This window comes from Staurois parvus, unplaced genomic scaffold (genome assembly GCF_062004578.1).
Source record: "Staurois parvus isolate SC_StPar_1 unplaced genomic scaffold, SC_StPar_1.0 ptg000025l, whole genome shotgun sequence".
In the NCBI taxonomy this organism is placed as follows: domain Eukaryota; kingdom Metazoa; phylum Chordata; class Amphibia; order Anura; family Ranidae; genus Staurois; species Staurois parvus.
The window spans coordinates 27,101,665-27,122,700 of record NW_028317821.1 but is presented as its reverse complement, the minus strand read 5'-3'; the positions used below and the strand labels follow the sequence as shown (position 1 = coordinate 27,122,700).

Below are 21,036 nucleotides of genomic sequence, written 5' to 3'. Positions count from 1 at the left end.
TTGTCCCGTTGGCGGTTTTCTGTTTGCATATGAGAATACTTATAATTTAAAGTAAAAATTACACTTGTATTTTTTTTTTTTTTTTTTTGGGTTGCTGTTTCTCCAAAATGATCAGACAACTAATGCATTTCCTAATGAATGTCATACATTCTATTTTCAAATGTCAAACATTTTCACACTTATATCTCAAATAATTGGGAATGTCTAGTTCTAATTTCTCAATATAATTATATATCTTCATTCTCTTTAATCATGTAACTATTCTATGTTAAAGTAATAGTGCAGCGCTATAAATGCATGTGCTCAATCATAAACATATGTAAAATCAAAAAAGTGCAATAATGATGTAAACTGGTAAATGGTGCTAAAAAAAAGTTCATATAATCATTCCTGAATAATGGAATGCCCTACGTGTGAGAGTACCAACTCAGAGAGTGCTTATGAATGGCATGTGTGGTTTATCCTCAAATGCCTCCTTTGCGGTGTGGTTGCAAGGCATTTTCGGAGCGTTAATACCATTTAACTTCATTACAGGCATTTGTGGTGCAGTTTTAACGCTTGGTAAATGCTTATCACATGCCTCAAATCCGCACATAGGGCATTTGAGGAGCATTAAAAACGCTTCCCAAACACCTGTCAAATGCTATGGGGCTGTTTGGCAAGAGTTAGAAATAAAGTCAAGTGTGAATGAGCTCTTAAACCTCTCTCATTATACAACTTGACCGCCTCCCCCTGTCATCACCTGTTCCATCTGCAAATCTATGTATCACCAACCCACTCTTTTTATTTAACTATTTATTTATTGATCAAGTTAATGTGTCTCATTTCCTATCACCTCCAGCTCAGATCTGGCATTATTATACGATTCCTGATTGTATCTTACCACTAGTCTGATTGAATTCACAATTCCTGGTCAGTCCCATTCCCTTACTTATAATAACCTTTAGGGCCAGTTCACACTACATGTGTTTCAGTTGCTTTTTTTGCATCCAGAACGCACAGAAAGAAGGTTATATGGTTGTCAATGTCATAGTTCACATCAGCGCTTGCAGTTCCAGTGCGTTGTAGGTGCTGTCCAAAAAGTAGAACAGGCTGCATTGTTTATGCATAGAACTATACTGGAATGCAGTAAGCGCCCTGGAATGCACTAATAGGCACATGTCCCTAACTGAATTGAAGAAAAATAGAGGAGAAAAAAATTAACTGGAATGCATAAAAAAAATGCACTGGAACACGGCACAAACTCATCCAAAATGCACTAGAACACATCAAAAATGCATCCAAAATGCATTGGAACATGTAAAAAATGCATCCAAAATGCAGTGAAACACAAAAAACGCATCCAAAATGCAGTGAAACATCAAAAATGCATCCAAAATGCTCTGGAACACGCTAAACTTGCATCAAAAAAGTGCATGCAAAAATGCAACTGGAACTCATCTAGACTGTGTTTCTATAGTGTGAACTGGCCCTTACCACTTGTTCACACAATTTGTGGTGCAGAAACGCATGCAAGAGCATGTTTTTTTTTCAGCACAGCAAAGAAATGCAATGCCCTCTGCAGATGTGCACAGGTACCATGATGAAAACTTAATTGCACCTCCACACATCTAGTAAACACAGATGCATTCACAGCCACAAAAACGCATGGCACCACACTACTGTGCGGTTAGGTGCAACACACTGTTAAAATAATATGCCTGCAGTATTTTTGCATGTTCCCACACGTTAATCAGCCCATTGAAATTAATGAGCTGAGGGAAAAAAAAGTAAAAAAATGCCCCATTCACACAGGTCCTCTGACCTGTACATCATGAATGAGTGGGTTGTTCATGTGGTTGGAGCCACCTGTTACACTATGGGGACAGAGCAGCTGTATGAACACAGGTTTTAATCTGACAGGTGTGAAGGTGTGGGGAAGTGGCCCTGAATGCTCACTGTCTGTGTTCAGAGCTGTACACCTGCACATGCTTGTCAAATTATGACCTGCAGCATTTCCATAGTGTAACATAGGTTGCCTGCAAACGGCGATAGCCACAAAAACAAACTACTGATTCCTACTCTACAGACCACAGCACCCATGTGAATGAGCCCTAAGACCTCAATTACACACACAGCTTTAATTATGAATTCAGTACAGTTTTAGCATTTAGATGTCACGGGAATATGGTTGGGATTATGTCCATTAAAAATATTTATAATGTATATAATTAGGAGATTTTCTCTGGCGGTGGGGGGCTGTCAGGTATGCTGTACGGGCCCCGTGATATCTAACAGTGCCCCTGGGTGTATGCTTGTGTCTGTGCCACCTGTATAGTTAGGAAGAACAATAATTTCTTCTATGGAATACCTTGAACCTCTGCTATGTACATCAATGGATCTAGGAATTGGACAGGTTTTCGACTGAAAATACAATTATTAGTAATGTTTCCCGGCAAATGAGGATCAGCTCCTTGGTGGAAACATCTCGCCATGTCCAGATGTGGTCTGGAATTCCACAAAAGAACAATTTACAAAACTAAAAAATAGACTTGCAAATTACCACTAAACTCTCCTAACTACACTCCCATCCATTAACACTCTCCACTACCACTTCCGGGTGTGTGCAAACGTCCTTCCGCAAACGTCATGATGTATTTCCGGTATAACAGCTGCTCTAGCGTCTCCGCCAACAGCCGTCTTGGCGTTTTATTTGTGCACCATAGCAATTTTACATGCAGCTCCATTGTGTAGATGACATTCGCAAATATGTGTTTGCAGTTCTGTTGTAGATTTGGCATTGGTGAATGTATGTTTGCAGCTCTACTGTGTATAGGACATTGGTGAATGTATGCTTGCAGCTCTACTGTGTATATGACATTGGTGAATGTATGTTTGCAGCTCTACTGTGTATATGACATTGGCGAATATGTATTTGCCGGTAAAGGCCCAAAGTCAACATAAATTGGGCGCCTCATTTATTACAGTTAAGAAGATTGTAGAAAAAGAATAGCTAGCTGCACATTGAACACGACCTATTCATTGGTACATAACATGGTCTTGTGGTGCAATAGGGGGGCTTTTGGTTTGTTAGTTTGGACATACTTGCATATGTGCACTCTAACAAGGAAGATTTGGGCATATTATATAGCTAGCAAAAATATGTGTTAGGGGTGCTAGCACATTTATTTCAGGTACTTATATAGTGCTGTCAATTTACGCAGCGCTTTACATATAGATGTTGTAAATTCACATCAGTCCCTAACCCTCAAGGGGTGTACAATCTAAGGTCCCTAACTTACATTCATACATATACTAGGGCCGATTTTGACAGGATCCAATTAACCTACCAGCATGTTTTTAGAGTGGGAGGAAACCAGAGTACCTGGAGGAAACCCACGCAGGCACAGGGAGAACATGCAAACTCCAGGCAGGAGATGCCGTGGCTGGGATTTGAACCAACGACCCTAGTACTGCCAGGCGGAAGTGCTAACCAATTAGCCACTGTGCTACATTCAACTAGACCATCAAATAATCCCCCCAAAAATACATAGTCCAAATGTTTATTGATCAAATACACATTCCACATTTATTTGGACAGCAACAACACGTAGGTACATTCAATTTCTTGGTGGGAAAAAAAAAACAGGATTGATGTTGCTAAAATAGAACGGTCCTGCTCATAAGAGTTTACAATCTAAAAGATTATACTTCTAATGAACTGTGCTTTCATAGGTTACAGCAGGAAACAAACCGTTAATATGAATCACGTAGTACGCGTACCTATCCACAAAACAGGCTGCAGATCAAAATATCAATATAAAAATACATATGTGCCACAATAAAACACCTCTCACCTCCCCAAATCCCCCACACATACATTTCTCATCAGGTTTGTCTGAAAACTGCATTTCAGTCTAAATAAAGCAAACTTGGAAGAGCAGAGCAATTGACGTGTTAGGATTACAATGCAAAGATAATAAACACACAATCATTGTACAATAACACACAAACACACCTTAGAAGGAAAAAAAAATGCAAAACATTTACAGACCACATCAAAACACAGAGTAAGTATGGCCTGGGGCAATTCACCACAATATCTCTTCCTCTCCAAACCACCACAGACAAGGACTTGCAGAAAATAACATGGCCTGTACAAGGAAAAATCACCCACTACTGCAACTCTTTATATAAGGTAGGCCACACCCACCACTGTCATTCATTTGGTCAGAGAAAGTGTTTGCACCTGATTAATTCTCTTCCCACCTGCGTTAACCCTTGGTATACAGGCCCCACAAATCAGAGTCAGAAAGCCACAGTGAAGTTTACTTGTACAGCATACAACAGAACATTGAACAGGGATGTGAAAGGGAACCCTACTGGCAATATTTCTTGGCCCTTTGTGCACAATTCACTTCAGATTATCGCATGAGTTAAGGCAGTCACATGACCACATCTCGCATACAATACTGAAAATGTCAATTCACTTTTGCTAGTATGCGGCATTTCCCATAAATTGGAAAAACACTCAGGAAATCAAACATAAAAAGATCTTACACCCCGGTCACATCAAAGCCAGTTGAGAAATTGTGCGACGTACAGTGAAGATGCCGATTTCCTTGCGATTTGCAAGACATCTGACACATATCTATGCAAATCGCCACAAAAGTAGTACATATACTACTTTAGAAATCAGTGTTGGAAACGCACCCATGTGACTGCTCTAATAGCAGACAATATGGTGCGACTTGGCATACGATTTGCAAGTCGCATGTCATGCAAATCACATGCCAAGTCGCACTCAATGTGACCGCTATTAGAGCGTTCATATTGGTGTGGTTCAAACTTGGTTGAAGCCACAACAATTTCTAAAGTAATGAATACACTACTTTTCATGCGGTTTGCAGAGAGATCTGTGTCAGATGTCTTGCAAATCGCACTTTAAATCAGCATGTCCCCCGACTTTGAAATCATGTGACTTCACTGTAAGTCACATGATGTGACTGTAGTGTAAGTCGCACCAGTTCAAAATCCGCTTTGATGTGACCGGGGTGGCCCCCAGTCACATCGGGTGCAATTTGGCATGCGATTTGCATGCTAGACGACTTGCAAATCGTAGGCCAAGTCGCACCCTATTGTCCACTATAGGCTCCATTTATATCCAATCTGATTTTGAAATTGTGCGACTTCACTGTAAGTTGCCCAATTTCGAAATCGGATTAGATGTGACTGTGGTGTTAGCCCTCAGTCCCATCGGGTGCAATTTGGCATGCGATTTACAAGTCTCAGGGCATGCAAATCGCATGCCAAGTCACATCCAGGTGCACGATTTCAGGTGCGATTTGGAAATTGAAATTGTACCTGATATCAGATCTAATGAACGTGAATGTGAGTGTCTTAACGTAAGCGATTTGCTGCAGCACAATTTCAAAAGTAGTTCTTGTCTAACTTTTTCTGCATTTTTTAGAGATTTCACATATAGACTACAATAGAAATCGCAATGCAAAACACAATTGAAAACGCAATAACTCATTGGTAAATCTACAGAAAACACATTGAAATTGCCAACAAAATGCACACTTTTAAGTGTGAACCAAGCAGGCAATTCAACAAAGGAAATAAATCTGTGAAGGTATCCGCATGCGGTATCTGCATGCTCGGATAAGGGCCTGTTATGGATTTGGGGGGGGGAACCCCATGCTATTATTTTCTTAATTTTTTTTTTTAATCTTTCTTGGGGGTGGAGTGCAAACCAGCATTATCAAATCAATCATTAGTCTAGGCCCTTATCTCATCCCATCGTTTGACATTCACATGAGGTGCAACTTTAAAGGTGTTTGAACAGACAAGGCCTCATTCTAATTCACATTCTAGGGATCATTTAGACAGAAATCAAAGATGCTGCCACCAGCACATGTATGTTAGACACCCAGGGAGATCATGCAAATTTATTGCCGTGGTTGGGATTCAAGCCAACAACCACAGCGCTGTGAGGCAGCAGTGCTAACCACTAATCCACGGAGCTGTTGAACACTAATCCTGCCCATATTTCTGTGGCGTGAATCAACCCTAAGTCCCTGGGCAAGGTCAGTGTAACTAGCCAGATATCTCAAATGTGACACAAATGTTGTGCTATGTTTCCAATTCACATGTATGTTGGTTCTATGTATCTCCATACAAAGGATTGCAATGCTAATACAGGCGTACCTCGGTATCCCAACGCCTCGGTTAACGTAATTTTTCGGTTTATGAATGAAAATCCATTGAAAATAATGCCTCGGTTTAGACAATTGTTAATCATTTTTTTCGCAATACAAAGTGTATGTCGACGCTGATTTTTAAATGCAAATGCCAGCCTTTTTTTTTCTTCACTATAGTTCACAAGATTATGTATCACTTTCCCCGAAGTTACAGAAAACTTTGTATCTTTTAATAAACATTGTTTCCTTTAGGGATATAAATTCATAGAAAACTTTCTTTTTTAGCTGGGGTAAGTGACAGCTGAATTTCTGAGCCATAGTGAAGAAAAAAGAATTACATTTAAAAATCAGCACCATAATACATAAAAAAAAGGCGTGGGGTCCCCCTCCCATCCACACCAAGCCCTGCTGGTCTGGTATGGATCTTAAGGGGTAACTGTACGCCAAAATGTAAAAAAAAAAACGGCATGGGGTCCCCCCCAAAATCCATACCAGACCCTTATCCAAGCATGCAGCCCGGCAGGTCAGGAAAGGGGGGGACGAGCTAGCGCCCCCCCTGAACCATACCAGGCCACATGCCCTCAACATGGGGGTGCCCCCAAAGCACCTTGTCCCCATGTTGATGGGGACAAGGGCCTCTTCCCCACAACCCTGGCCGGTGGTTGTGGGGGTCTGCAGGCGGGGGGCTTATCAGAATCTGGAAGCCCCCTTTAACAAGGGGGCCCCCAGATCCGGGCCCCCAGATCCAGGCCCCCCCCCCCCACGTGAATGAGTATGCGGTACATGGTACCACTACCAATTCACAAAAAACTCAAAGTGTAGTGTAAAAATCCACAGGACACGGTCTTTGACAAGTCCTTTAATAAATGAATGCCCCCCGAAGTAGATCCAATGTCAATTACGAAGCCCGTAGCCGGCAACCGAAAAAAAAAAAAAAGGTTCTGCGTCCGACGGTGGCTGCCAGCCTTCTGCTGCTGTGAGCCTGGGTAACAGCTCTCAAATATGTAAGGGGCAGGGCTACCCGGGGATATCACACATGTGATCCCACCCCATGTGACATCAATGATGTCACATAGGGCGGGGTCTCTCGGATGATGTCCCAGAGTGGCCCCGCCCCTTACATATTTAAGAGCTGGCAGCGAGACTCACAGCTGAAGGCTGGCAGCCACCGTCAGATGCGGGACCTTTTTTTCGGTCGCCGGCGACAGGCTTCGTGATTGACGTTGGATCTACTTTGGAGGACATTCTTTTATTAAAAGACTTGTCAAAGACCGTGTCCTGTGGTTTTTTACACTACACTTTTTGTTTTTTTGTGAATTAGTAGCGGTACTGTAAATTAAATAAAAAACGGTGTGGGGTCCCCCCCCCCCATCCATACCAAGCCCTTCGGGGACAAGGGCCTCTTCCTCACAACCCTGACCGGTGGTTGTGGGGATCTGCGGGCGGGGGGCTTATCAGAATCTGGAAGGAGGCCCCAGGATCCCGCCCCCTTCACATGAATGAGTATGCTGTACATGGTACCACTACTAATTCACACAAAAACAAAAAGTGTAGTGTAAAAAAACACAGGACACGGTCTTTGATAAGTCCTTTAATAAAAGCATGCCTCCGAAGTAGATCCAACGTCAATCACGGTGTCAGACTCTGGCGACCCGGAAAAAAAAAACAAAAACATTCCGCTCCCGACAGTGGCTCACCAGCCTTATGCAGTGAGGTTCTCTGACAGTTCTTAAATATGTAATGGGCGGGGCCAGCCGGGGACATCATCTGAGTTACCCCGCCCCATGTGACATCATTGCCTGAGCCTGACACCGTGATTGACATTGGCTCTACTTCAGGGGACATTCTTTTATTAAAGGACTTGTCAAAGACCGTGTCCTGTGGTTTTTTACACTACACTCTTTGTTTTTGTGTGAATTAGTAGCGGTACCATGTACCGCATACTCATTCACGTGGGGGGGGCGGGATCTTGGGGCCCCCTTGTTAAAGGGGGCTTCCAGATTCTGATAAGCCCCCCGCTGACCCCCACAATCACCGGCCAGGGTTGTGGAGAAGAGGCCCTTGTCCCCATCAACATGGGGACAAGGTACTTTGGAGGGGAGCCCCCCGCCCCAAAGCACCCCCCCATGTTGAGGGCATGTGGCCTGGTATGGTTCAGGAGGGGGGGGCGCTCGCTCGTCCCCTCCCCCTTCCTGACCTGCCGGGCTGCATGCTCGGATAAGGGTATGGTATGGATTTTGTGGGGAACACCACACCATTTTTTTTTTTTTTTAATTTCGGCATGGAGTTACCCCTTAATATCCATATCAGACCCGAAGGTGTTAGACGTGCTTCTTAGCAAGTCTGCTTTTTGAGTTTGATTCCTGGACTGTGTCTGGTTAGTAAATTCGATTTGGCGTCCACTTGTTGACGCTTTCTTTAGTAAATGTCTTTGCCATCTAAAAGTAGACGGTCGCTATTAAAAAGTAGACGCTAGACCACGGAAATGGGCCTAGGCACAATAGTAAATCAGGGTCTGTATGTCAGAGCACAAACCAAGCCATGAAGTCCAAGGAATTGTCTATAGACCTCCGAGACAGGATTGTATCAAGGCACAGATCTAGGGAAGGGTACAGAAATATTTCTGCAGCATTGAAGGTCCCAATGAGCACAGTGGCCTCCATTATCCATAAATGGAAGAAGTTTGGAACCACCAGGAATTTTCCTAGAGCGTGCCACTTGGCCAAAATGAGTGATTAAGGGAGAAGGGCCTTAGCCAGGGAGGTAACCAAGCATCCGTTGGTCACTCTGAAAGAGCAAAACGTCCAAAGGAAGCCTCAAGGTACCTAAGTATGTGATCAAACGAAAAGATGTATACCAGGAGTCCCTAGACACCAAGCCATTGAGAAATTACCAGAAATTGACTAGTTATGGACTCAACTGAAACAGGGAATTTGTATAAATGTGAATACTAAAGGATAATGTTTCAAAAGAGGGAAAGGTAATCAATGGTGGACAAAAACTTCTTTATTGACACAGACAAAATTAAAAGTTAAAAACAAAACACAAGGCCTGTAGAGGGAGCTAGAGACTCCAAGTGCGTAGCCTGTTCCCTGTGTTCCTGGCATTCTTTCCATCTGACCCTCCGCCTCTTCCGGTGACATCACTTCCGCCGATGCGTTCCATGCTGGTCAGTGCAGACTCTTCCAGTCAATAGACGCCGACGGATTGACTCCAGCACACTCCCAGACTACAGGAAAACTTTCCCCTCACACTGCACCCATGGCTTATACCATCCAGTTGACTGTCATGACATGATCAGTGGTACCTGCAGGAGGGATAGGAGCAGTCACATCCACAGATGAGCTAAAAATATCACTTTTACCACTGCATTTAGATTGGCGCTGATCGCCTCCATTACTAGTAGAAAAAAAAATCCCATTATCTATACTGTCATTTGTAAACGCTATAACTTTCACATAAACGCAAAGACATGTCGCAGAATACATTTTGGCCTAAATTTATGACGAAATGTGATTTTTAACATTTTGTTTACTGGGCACGTTTAATAGCAAAAAGTCAAAACTATTTTTTTTTCCAAAATTGTCGGTCTTTTTTTGTTTATAGCGCAAAAAATAAAAACCGCACAGGCGATAAAATACCACCGAAAGAAAGCGCAGTTCGTGGGGAAAAAAAGGATGTAAATTTCATTTGGTTGCAACATTGCATGACCGCGCAATTGTCAAAGTAATGCAAATAATGGCCTGGTCATGAAGGGGGGTAAATCCTCAGGAGGGCAAGTGGTTAAACATCTCTGGAGAGATCTGAAAATGGCTTTGCACCGACGCTCCCCATCCAACCTGATGGAGTTTGAGAGGCACTGCAAAGAAAAATGGGAGAAATTGCCCAAAAATAGGTGTGCCAAGCTTGTAGCATCATACTCAAAATGACTTGAGGATGTCATTGGTGCTAAAGGTGCTTCAAAAAGTATGGAGCAAAGGCTGTGAATACTTATGGACATGTTTTTTTTTTTTCATTTTTAATAACTTGCAAAGGTTTCAAAATGGACTTCTTTCACGTTGTCATTATGGGGTATTGTTTGTAGAATGTTGAGGAAAACAATGAATTTAATCCATTTTGGAATAAGGCTGTAACATAACAAAATGTGGCTAAAGTTAAGCGCTGTGAATACTTTCCGGATGCACTGTATACCTGGGTGTCAGCCAATCAGAGGTTGGAGGCAGATGCTCAATATTCTCAGCTGTATAGGAGATAAATCCCCACACACCCTTCTCTCCACTCAGCATGGGATTGGAGCAGGGAGGTTTCTGCCGAGCCTGGGTTCACACAGGAGCAGGGGGAAGCTGCATGCTATTTGGACAGGAATAGCATTCTTGTTCAAATTGCATGCTAATATTTACAGTGCAATTTGCATCCATAAATTTTGTATGGACACAAATCGCACCGCAAAGTATCGGTACTTGTACTTGCCAATGAAATACTGGCATCAGTGCATCCCTAATTTGTAGGTAAGTCTATCATAATGTACTTGTATGCAGTGCCTATTACTGTATTATGACTTCAAGTAGTAAAGTTCCCTTGGTGATTATTACCTACAAGCCTATAATAAAGCTTCCATGGAGGTAAAATGAATATCTCCTAAACGTGCACCGTTTAGATATTCGCTCCTTTGGCAGCCGGTGATGTCACTGGCGCATGTGCTCTGAAGGAATGGCATACCCATGCCGTTCCTTCAGAGCGCTGTGCTGTGGCCCGTGACTCCCACGTGCATGAGCGGGAGTGACGTCATTGTGGCTTGGCCACTCAAGCTACTGGAGCCAGCAAACCCAGACGGAAGATCAGGTGAAGATGGAAGCCCTGTCCGCGCACTGCTGGATGGCTTTGTTCTAAGGTAAGTATTTTATAATGTGTTAGGATGCAATGCATACTAGCACATTATGCCATTGCCTTACAGGGGATTGTTTTTTTTTTTAATGTTGCAGATTACTACCGCTTTAAAGTAGTGTAGTGCTAATTAGCATAACAAAAAAAAAAATCTGGTTATGAAGGAGGGGAACCATCCAGAGCTCCATTGGTTAAAGCGGACCTCCACCCAAAAGGGGAAGTTCTGCTTTAATGCTTTGTACCCCATTTCCCCGTTAAGGATTGGCACCTTTGGGGGAGCGGGTACCCGAATTTGACAGGTACCTGCTCCCACTTCGATCGCCTAGCCAGGGGTAGGCAACCTGTGGCTCTCCAGTTGTTGCAGGACTACAAGTTCCATCATGCCTCTGCAAGTCATAGCTGTAACTGTCAGTTTTGTAATGTTGCAATGCCTCATGGGAATGTAGTTCCACAACAGCAACAGCTAGAGAGCCGCAGGTTGCCTACCCCTAGGGCGATCGGAAGTCGTCCTCCCTCCCTGTAGTCTTGTGGGACATGTGACAGGTCCCAGAAGACTATGGGGCTATTCACAAAGCGCAGAGCTTCTCGCTCATGCGCAGTGGGCACCCGGCTGTGAAGCTGCAAGCTGTCACAGCTGGGTGCCCACACTAAAGATTCCAGTGCCAGGGAGAGAAGACAGCCAGTGAAACCAGTGGTGGTGAGGACATCGCAGGACAGAAGGACAGGTAAGTGGTTGTATTTTAAAAAGTCAGCAGCTTCAGTTTTTGTAGCTTCTGTCATTTATTTCTTTTTAGGTGGAACTCCGCTTTAAGCTGTGGGGTAAAGAAGTAATGAGCTTTCAGATGGTATGAGTCCCTTTTCCGTTCCATGCCAGTCTTCCGTAATCCCTGAGTCAAGGTGTCTTCATTGTTCCCTTTAATCCCTGAGTCAAGGGGTCTTCATTGTTCCCTTTAATCCCTGAGTCAAGGGGTCTTCATTGTTCCCTTTAATCCCTGAGTCAAGGGGTCTTCACTGTTCCCTTTAATCCCTGAGTCAAGGGGTCTTCACTGTTCCCTTTAATCCCTGAGTCAAGGGGTCTTCACTGTTCCCTTTAATCCCTGAGTCTAGGGGTCTTCACTGTTCCCTTTAATCCGAGTCAAGGGGTCTTCACTGTTCCCTTTAATCCCTGAGTCAAGGGGTCTTCACTGTTCCCTTTAATCCCTGAATCAAGGGGTCTTCACTGTTCCCTTTAATCCCTGAGTCTAGGGGTCTTCACTGTTCCCTTTAATCCCTATCCCTGAGTCTAGGGGTCTTCACTGTTCCCTTTAATCCCTGAGTCTAGGGGTCTTCACTGTTCCCTTTAATCCCTGAGTCAAGGGGTCTTCACTGTTCCCTTTAATCCCTGAGTCAAGGGGTCTTCACTGTTCCCTTTAATCCCTGAGTCAAGGGGTCTTCATTGTTCCCTTTAATTCCCCGCTCAGAAATTGCTCTCCATACAAACACAGGTATCCCACCTCACCCGCTCTTTGCCAGCTACACCGTACTGTGCTGCCGCTATAAACTCCGCCCCCGTAACGCAATCTGACCAATGAGCGATACATCTTTCACCACAGCCCCACCGACGTATTCTAATTAGCTCGATGCAGACACGTGGTAGCAAAACGGCAGCCCCATCCCCACCAGGTCCGGTCATGTGATCGCGAAGGTTGTGACGGAGATTTGAATGTGGCGCTTGTGGGCTCCATGGCGTCTGTTCTGGTGAGACCTCGTCAGTCAGCCCCCAGACATAATATGGCGATTTTCTCCTGGAGGAGCTGTGTATTCGTATGAGATAAACCTGTAGTGTGTCATAGGACTGCTTTTCTGTGCACTGCCCGGACAATGTACCGGTGACCTGGTGCCTTCAAAGGACTCCTATGTACAGTTGGTGGCTGGCAGTGCTCTTCATACACTGGATTCGGTGTATGTAGACTAGCTGGGTGGCAGTGGCCCTACCTAGTGCTATGATATTAGGAGCACTGAGTGGTCTCAGGTTCTTCTGGGGTTTGCTCTAAAATGGGATCTGTTAGGCACATCTGGACAGTGCGTTCAGCAGGCGATTCATTATTATTATATATGATTTATATAACGCCAAAGGTTTGCTCAGCACTTTATAACGGGCGACAATACAGTTCAATACAAGAGGGATAGGAGGGCCCTGCTCCTTGGAGCTTACAATCTAAGAGGTATATATCTATATATTATTATTATACAGGATTTATATAGCACCAACAGTTTGCTCAGCACTTTACAATATAACAGGAGACAATACAGCAACAATACAGTTCAATACAAGAGGGATAGGAGGGCCCTGCTCCTTGGAGCTTACAATATAAGAGGTATATATCTATATATTATTATTATACAGGATTTATATAGCGCCAACAGTTTGCTCAGCGCTTTACAATATAACGGGAGACAATACAGCAACAATACAGTTCAATACAAGAGGGATAGGAGGGCCCTGCTCCTTGGAGCTTACAATCTAAGAGGTATATATCTATATATTATTATTATACAGGATTTATATAGCGCCAACAGTTTGCTCAGCACTTTACAATATAACAGGAGACAATACAGCAACAATACAGTTCAATACAAGAGGGATAGGAGGGCCCTGCTCCTTGGAGCTTACAATATAAGAGGTATATATCTATATATTATTATTATACAGGATTTATATAGTGCCAACAGTTTGCTCTGCACTTTACAATATAAAGGGAGACAATACAGCAACAATACAGTTCAATACAAGAGGGATAGGAGGGCCCTGCTCCTTGGAGCTTACAATCTAAGAGGTATATATCTATATATTATTATTATACAAGATTTATATAGCGCCAACAGTTTGCTCAGCGCTTTACAATATAACGGGAGACAATACAGCAACAATACAGTTCAATACAAGAGGGATAGGAGGGCCCTGCTCCTTGGAGCTTACAATATAAGAGGTATATATCTATATATTATTATTATACAGGATTTATATAGTGCCAACAGTTTGCTCTGCACTTTACAATATAAAGGGAGACAATACAGCAACAATACAGTTCAATCCAAGAGGGTTAGGAGGGCCCTTCTTACAATCTAGGTTCATGAACAGATCCACCTCGGAATCGGAGAAGAACTGGATGGATGTCACTTTTATCCACTAGTGTTCCAGCTCCATTCCAAAACTGAAGCTTGTAGCTCCTATATCAGATCTATGGGTGGCCAGATGTAAACTTGTGTCTGTTAAAGATTAAAGTTTTGGAATGGCCCAGCCAGAGCCCAGACCTGAATCCGATTGAAAATCTGTGGGGTGATCTGAAGAGGGCTGTGCACAGGAAATGCCCTCACAATCTTACAGATTTGGAGTGTTTTTGCAAGGAAGAGTGGGCAAATATTGCCAAGTTAAGATGTGCCATGCTGATAGACTTATACCCAAAAAGACTGAGTGCTGGAATCAAATCAAAAGGTGCTTCAACAAAGTATTAGTTTAAGGGTGTGCACACTTATGCAATCTTATTATTTTAATTTTTTATTTTTACTTCCCTCCACCTAAAAGATTTCAGTTTGTTGTTCAACGGAGTTGTACAGTTTATAGGTTACATTAAAGGTGAAAAAAGTTCTCAAATTTATCTTTATTTAATTTTTTTACATCACAGAAACCTGACATTTTAACAGGGGTGTGTAGACTTTTTATATCCACTGTACATGCTTGTCAAAAAGGTCCCTAAGCCGTTGCTGCTAACTTGTCCTAATCTGTAACATTTGGATTTTGGAGTCTCCAACTGAACAGAAGGCAGGGAAAGGGTTGAGTGCAGAAGAACTAAAAACACAATGACAGCATGAGTAGGAATGTGTTCATTTTACAACAACAGCTATAATGCAAAACTTCGGCTGAGCTGGTGTCATTTTGATCTGCAAGGGCAGGGTGTCACTGTCTTTTTTTATCATCCAATAGGGTAAAATGTTACAGTGACAACTGTATAAGACAGGACTATCCCTTATTTCTCTAACTTCCTGTTGCATCTCTTGGATAGGAAGTGAAAAGAAATCTCCCTAGTGGGACACCAGTGGCAAAAAATAACCTGATATGAGATTTGATCCTTTTCTACTCCATCCAAAGCTTAAAGGAGAACTAAAGGCAAACTTTATTTTGTTTTTTTGGATAAAGTAAGGGAAGAATTTAACTCCTGTCATTTATTTATTGCCACTATTGTCCCATTGAGAACATTTCCTTTCACTTCCTGTTCTATAGCCAAAACAGGAAGTAAGAGGAAATTTTTCCAAAGTGAGTTGTTACCAGTGTCTCCAGAACGAATTTACCGTTTGGATGATTTCTTCTTTATTCTTGTTCTGGGGACAACCCCAAAATTGAGGATTTTCTTTTACTTTCACGTTTGGAGATAGCGGTAAACATGACACATATCTGGGGTGAATCTACAAAGGACACAGACCGCAAAAAAAACCTGGCAGAAGTTCTAATCCCTCTTCATTCTGGTTATACTGTTAAGAAAACGTTGGGATATACAGTATCTCACAGAAGTAAGTACACCCCTCACATTTTAATATATATTTTATTCTATCTTTTCATGTGACAACACTGAAGAAATGACACTTTGCTACAATGTAAAGTAGTGAGTGTACAGCTTGTATAACAGTGTAAATTTGCTGTCCCCTCAAAATAACTCAACACATAACTATTAATGTCTAAACTGCTGTACATACACTTCAAGGAATATTCATAAAGAAGTGAATGTGATATTCAACAAACATATGCTGCAGGTGAATTAATCAATGTAATCTAAAACATATATATCAGAACACCTGCAGTGTAAATGTCACATTCACTGCTTTATAAATATGTTCCTAAAGGGGGGGGGGGGGGGGGGGGGGAGTATGAATTAGCAGTTGTTCTGTCCTATAATTAACCTGTGTAGAGGAATCTTTCCAGCAGCCCATCTTTTATAGCTCATATATTTAATACTAGTATTCTAGTGCACAGATACCAATATTGTATTTTTTTCACCAGGAAGATCCAGCTCTGGAGCAGCATTTCAGAGGACATAAAGATGCAGTCACATCCATTGACTTTAGTCCAGACAACAAACAACTTGGTATTTTTTATGATCCCATATATTGTAAATGTAGATCATATTTCACTGGCAGGAGTCTGCAAATTTGATTGCTATAATAAAAGTGTGATTTAAACCACAATTGTATAGACAAAGTGATGGAAACATAGATGTTACATGAACTGTGATATGTGAAATGACCTTACAGCACAGGATGAATAACCCAAAAATTATGATATTGCAGAAAATTAACTAGTGATTTCTGCATGTTTGTATTGGTCAACTGACCCATCACTTACTATTTTAAGTATTTTATAAGTTCCTGTGTACTACTAGTCACTCTGTTATATAAGGTCTTAGGCCTCATTCACACGGCCATAAAACCTTTGCTGATGTTATTATACATGTGTTGTCTAGGAGAAAAATTCCTGTGTAATGATCAGTAGAATACTTGTGTATAGATGCATTTAAAGGATAAGTTCACCTTTTAGACAAAAGTAATAACTCAACATTGTTTTGCAGATAAATAAAATATGCAATTATTATTTTTGTCTGCAGGAGCTTGGAAAGCATTGCACCAACGATCAGTAGATGGCTGATGCCATGCAGGTCTCCTGCAGACCTGTCAGAGTATCTGCTTGCCGTACGGGGTGTACGAACAAGCAGGTGTACTGACAGGAAGCTTCAGTGAACTACCACGGTGCTCCACAGTGCTGTGGTAGTTCATTGGAAACTACAAGCCCACAGCCACTAAGGTTGCCGGAACTTGTAGGCACTCATTCACAGAACTCTGTGAATGAGTGATGCGGACATATGGGTGGAACCCCGCATGGCCATGCTGCTTTCAAATCTGACAGTACGGGGAGACTTCTCCCCGTACGATCTGTCGGGAGGGGGGGCGGCGGGCGCGGCTGCAGCTATGGGAACATGTTATATTTTCCACCCTAAAAATGGGTGTAACGTGTTCCCAAAGGTGAACATATCCTCTAAACACTTAAAGGCACGTATATATACATCATTTGCTTTTATGACAATTTATTTTTCCTCTTTAAGACTTGATTTACACGCTTACAAATGCATACACATGCGTTTATATGCGGAAGTTCTTAAAGTGCGTTTTCTCAGATGCAGATTTTTGGATTCTCTGTTACAGATCTGAAAACAGCTCATGTTTACGCAGCTGTGTTAATGGCTCTATTGAAAACAATACCACTGCATTCAGATCCTTTATTAACCACCTTCCGCCTGCCATATAGTACAATGATGGGCGCAAGGTGGTTCTCTCGTTCTGATAGGACGTTATATGATTTCCTTCCATTCTCACCGTGCTTGCGCGGCTCAGGGAGCGCATGGCGATCGGCGGTGCACTGTGTCCCTCGGACACAGCGGATCACGGAAAGAACCGAAGATGTCGGCTCGGTCATGTGATCAGCTGTGTCCAATCACAGCTGATCACATGTAAACACGGAAATGCCGGTTATCGGCATTTCTCTCCTCTCGAGCTGTCACGCTGACAGCTCGAGAGGCGAGGAGAGCCGGTAATCGGCTTTCTGCGGAGGGGACATGTACACAGATCATCAGAGCACTGATGATCAGTGTGCCCTGATGATCTGTGTAGCCCCAGCAGCGCCACCTGTCAGTGTCCATCGGTGCCAGCAGTCAGTGCTCATCAGTGCCACATATCAGTGCACATCAATGCCACATATCAGTGCCCATCTGAGCTGCCTTTCAATGTTGCCTATCAGTGCCAGTCAGTGCCGCCTATCAGTGTCATGTATCAGTGCTGCCTTTCAGTGCCCATCAGTGATGCCTGTCAATGCCCATCAGTGCCACTTATCAGTGTCCATCAGTGAAGCCTATCAGTGCCCATCACAGCAGCCTCATTAGCGCACATCAGTGAAGGAGAAAAATCACTTATTTACAAAATTGTATAGCAAAAACTAAGAAAAAGCTTTTTTTTTTTTCAAAATTTTCAGTGGTTTTTGGTTTAAGAAAAAATAAAAATCCCAGAGGTGATTAAATACCACCAAAATAAAGCTCTATCTGTCTAAAAAAAAAAAATGATAAAAATGTCATATGGGTACAGTGTTGCATGACCGCGCAATTGTCGTTTAAAGTGTGACAGCGCTGAAAGCTGGAAATTGGCCTGGGCAGGAAGGGGGAATAAGTGCCCTGTAGGCTAGTGGTAAAAAAACCACTAAAACACTTTATATGCATTTTTTTTTACAGTTGTGTGAATGAAGCCTTAAATATTTTTTTAATCATTTCATGGTCTGTACCGCTCTTACAAGCAGCATCAGAGTACAATAGACTTTGATGGTCGTTTCATGATGTGTGCAGTTCTCGGTTTGTTGCAGCTCATAACTGTTATCTCAAAGAGGTGTACACAGCCTCTCTAAATTTTTGTCGTTTAAAGTGGACCGTAGGGTGACATACAGTGGGTATAGAAAAGAATCACCCCCCTTTAAAATAATCACATTTTGTTGCTTTGCAGCCTGAAAGGAAGACCAACACTGCTTTTGTTTTATCCAGCTGTATTTACTCAGTGCAACTTATAACATCCAAGTGAAAGATATAACACCAACATGTCAGTTTTTTTTTTATATATATACATGTATATGTATGTATGTGTATGTGTGTATGTGTGTATATATATATATATATATATATATATATATATATATATATATATATATATATTCAAAAACAGAATAATGGAGTTTGAAAAAGGACTAAAATGACTTGTAAACTTAATCAGATGTAACTAATCACATTCTCAATGACACACAAAGCCATTTGACTTTCAACTGTGATCAGCTGTGGTCATTTTGATTAGCTCAGCATAAAACAGAGCTTTCCTGGAGCATTTCAGTGCCTGATAGTGCAACTGAAGCAAACAATTAATTATGGGTGGCAAGGCACTGTCAAAAGATCTATGGGCTAAGGTTGTGGATGGGCACAAGTCAGTAGATGGATACAAAAGCATTTCAAAGCCTTTATCAATTTCTAGAAGTACAGTGGAGCCTATTATTAGGAAGTAGAAGGTATTTGTTACATCACTGACCCTCCCTGGATCAGGACATTGCTCCAAATTGGATGACAGAGCCAGGTGGAAACTGATCAGAGAGGCTACCAATGGCCTGCAGCAACTCTGAAGCAGTTGTAGGAATTATTGACAAAGAGTGGTCATTGTGTACATGTGACAACAATATCACAAATGTGGCTTGTATGGGAGGGTTGTAAAAAAAAAAAAAAAAAAAAGCCACTGCTCAAGAAAGGCCACATGCTGTCATGACTGAACTTTGCCAAAACCCACCTTGAAGATTCCGAGGCCACATGGAAAAAAGTGTTATAGTCAGATGAGACTAAAGTTTAATTATTTGTCCTCAACATTAAACAATGTGTCTGGCGCAAATCCAATACAGCTCACCATCCAAATAACACCATCCCTACAGTAAAGCATGGAGGTGGTAATATCCTGTTATGGGGGTGTTTCTCTGCAGCAGTTACTGGAGAACCTGTTCAAATAGGAGGAAAAGTGGGTGGGACAAAATACCGTCAAATTCTTCAGGAAAATCCTAACCGCACAGCAAAAATGACCACACAGTGGTTGAAGAAGAAAAGGGAGAATGTAATTGCATGGCTTAGTCAGAGCCCAGACTTAAACCTCATTGAAGATCTGTGGAATGACTTGAAGGCTGCAGTCCACAAACGATCGTCAAATTTATCTGAACTTGAGTAGCTCTGCAAAGAAGAGTGGGCAAATATTGCAAAGTCTAGATGTGCAAAGTTAGTAGAGGCATATCCCAACAGACTAAAGGGTGTAATTAAAGCAAGAGGTGGTTCAACAAAGTACTGAAACAAGGGGTGATCCTTTTTCCAACTCAGTGATTCTGTGTTTGAATTTTTCCTGACGTGTTGTCGTATCTTTCGGATGTTATAAGTAAATACAAAAGAGTAAATACAGCTGGAAAAATAAAAACTGTGTCTTCATTTTAGGCTGCAAAGCAACAACATATGATTATTTTAAAGGGGGATGATTCTTTTCTATACCCACTGTATTTTATCAGAACAGAGTTTGTAATTGAATGGCCTGGCACTGCCAGTGCACCTAGAGAATAGTTTAGGCGGCTACATGTCAAGTCATGTTTCTAAAGCCATGAAAGTGACTTACAAGCATTCACGTGTAGTAAATGTCATTTAAAATATATGCACCAGAAATATTCACCTGCAGAAAATGTCAGATTAACTGCATTATAAATATACCCCTAAGAGCTTGTACACATGGACGGCCATGGAGCGGTAAAAGCAGGAGGTTAAACCACAGTTTTGCCACCTGCGTAAACACAGAAATGCAGTCACTCGGGGCTGTACATATGTCACAGACATATGCAAAATTGAATGGAGTGTCACATTCGGGAGGTATTTCCACAGCTGAACATGACCTATTCAAGTAAATGGGGACATGCCACAACTGTTTGCAATGCACATGGTTGTGGCATGGTGGGTCGACATTTTGGGTCTTCACCACCTGTCAAATGCCCTCTGAAAAGTGATCAGTGACAACATCAGCTGCAAATGTGACCAAGCCCTAGGAGGCCATGTTTCAGGGTCACTCAAGCATAATGGTTTGTACAGCATGTAAGGGGGGTTGTCCTGCTGAATTTTGTCTTCATTCTGGGGCTTTGACTTCCATTTTAAAGTAAAATTTAGTGCAGGTATGTCTGTAGAATTTGATAAATTGAATAGAAAAAAATATTTTTAATGCAGAAAATTACTATATAACTATAACATTTTAGAAATACTTCACTGTAACATTTTGAGGTGAGCAAAAACGCTGATGTCTACTTTCAATCATTTACAAAATTGCTGATGTTCATCTTGGCATTATA

General features: G+C 42.1%; 1 protein-coding gene and 1 long non-coding RNA gene across 3 annotated transcripts in view; one reads left to right on the top strand and one right to left on the bottom strand.

Moving 5' to 3' along the window:
* Positions 1-9,166: 9,166 nt before the first annotated feature.
* On the bottom strand, positions 9,167-12,609 carry LOC149472005 (uncharacterized). The gene is made up of 2 exons (XR_016305873.1): positions 12,565-12,609; positions 9,167-9,489 (listed from the first exon to the last, which is right to left on the bottom strand). It is a non-coding gene; the product is annotated as an uncharacterized LOC149472005 (long non-coding RNA).
* Positions 12,610-12,686: 77 nt separating this feature from the next.
* POC1B (POC1 centriolar protein B) overlaps positions 12,687-21,036 on the top strand; it is a 144,421-nt gene continuing 136,071 nt past the window's right edge. The window contains exons 1-3 of one of the 2 annotated variants that reach the window (XM_089652501.1): positions 12,687-12,803; positions 15,476-15,614; positions 16,102-16,186. Coding sequence is in view for 1 of the 2 variants with exons in the window: in XM_089652493.1 (XP_089508619.1) it covers positions 12,789-12,803; positions 16,102-16,186 (100 nt within the window). In the remaining variant the exon portion in view is untranslated. The remainder of the gene's footprint in view (positions 12,804-15,475; positions 15,615-16,101; positions 16,187-21,036) is intronic. The other variant, XM_089652493.1, reaches the window with a different exon arrangement.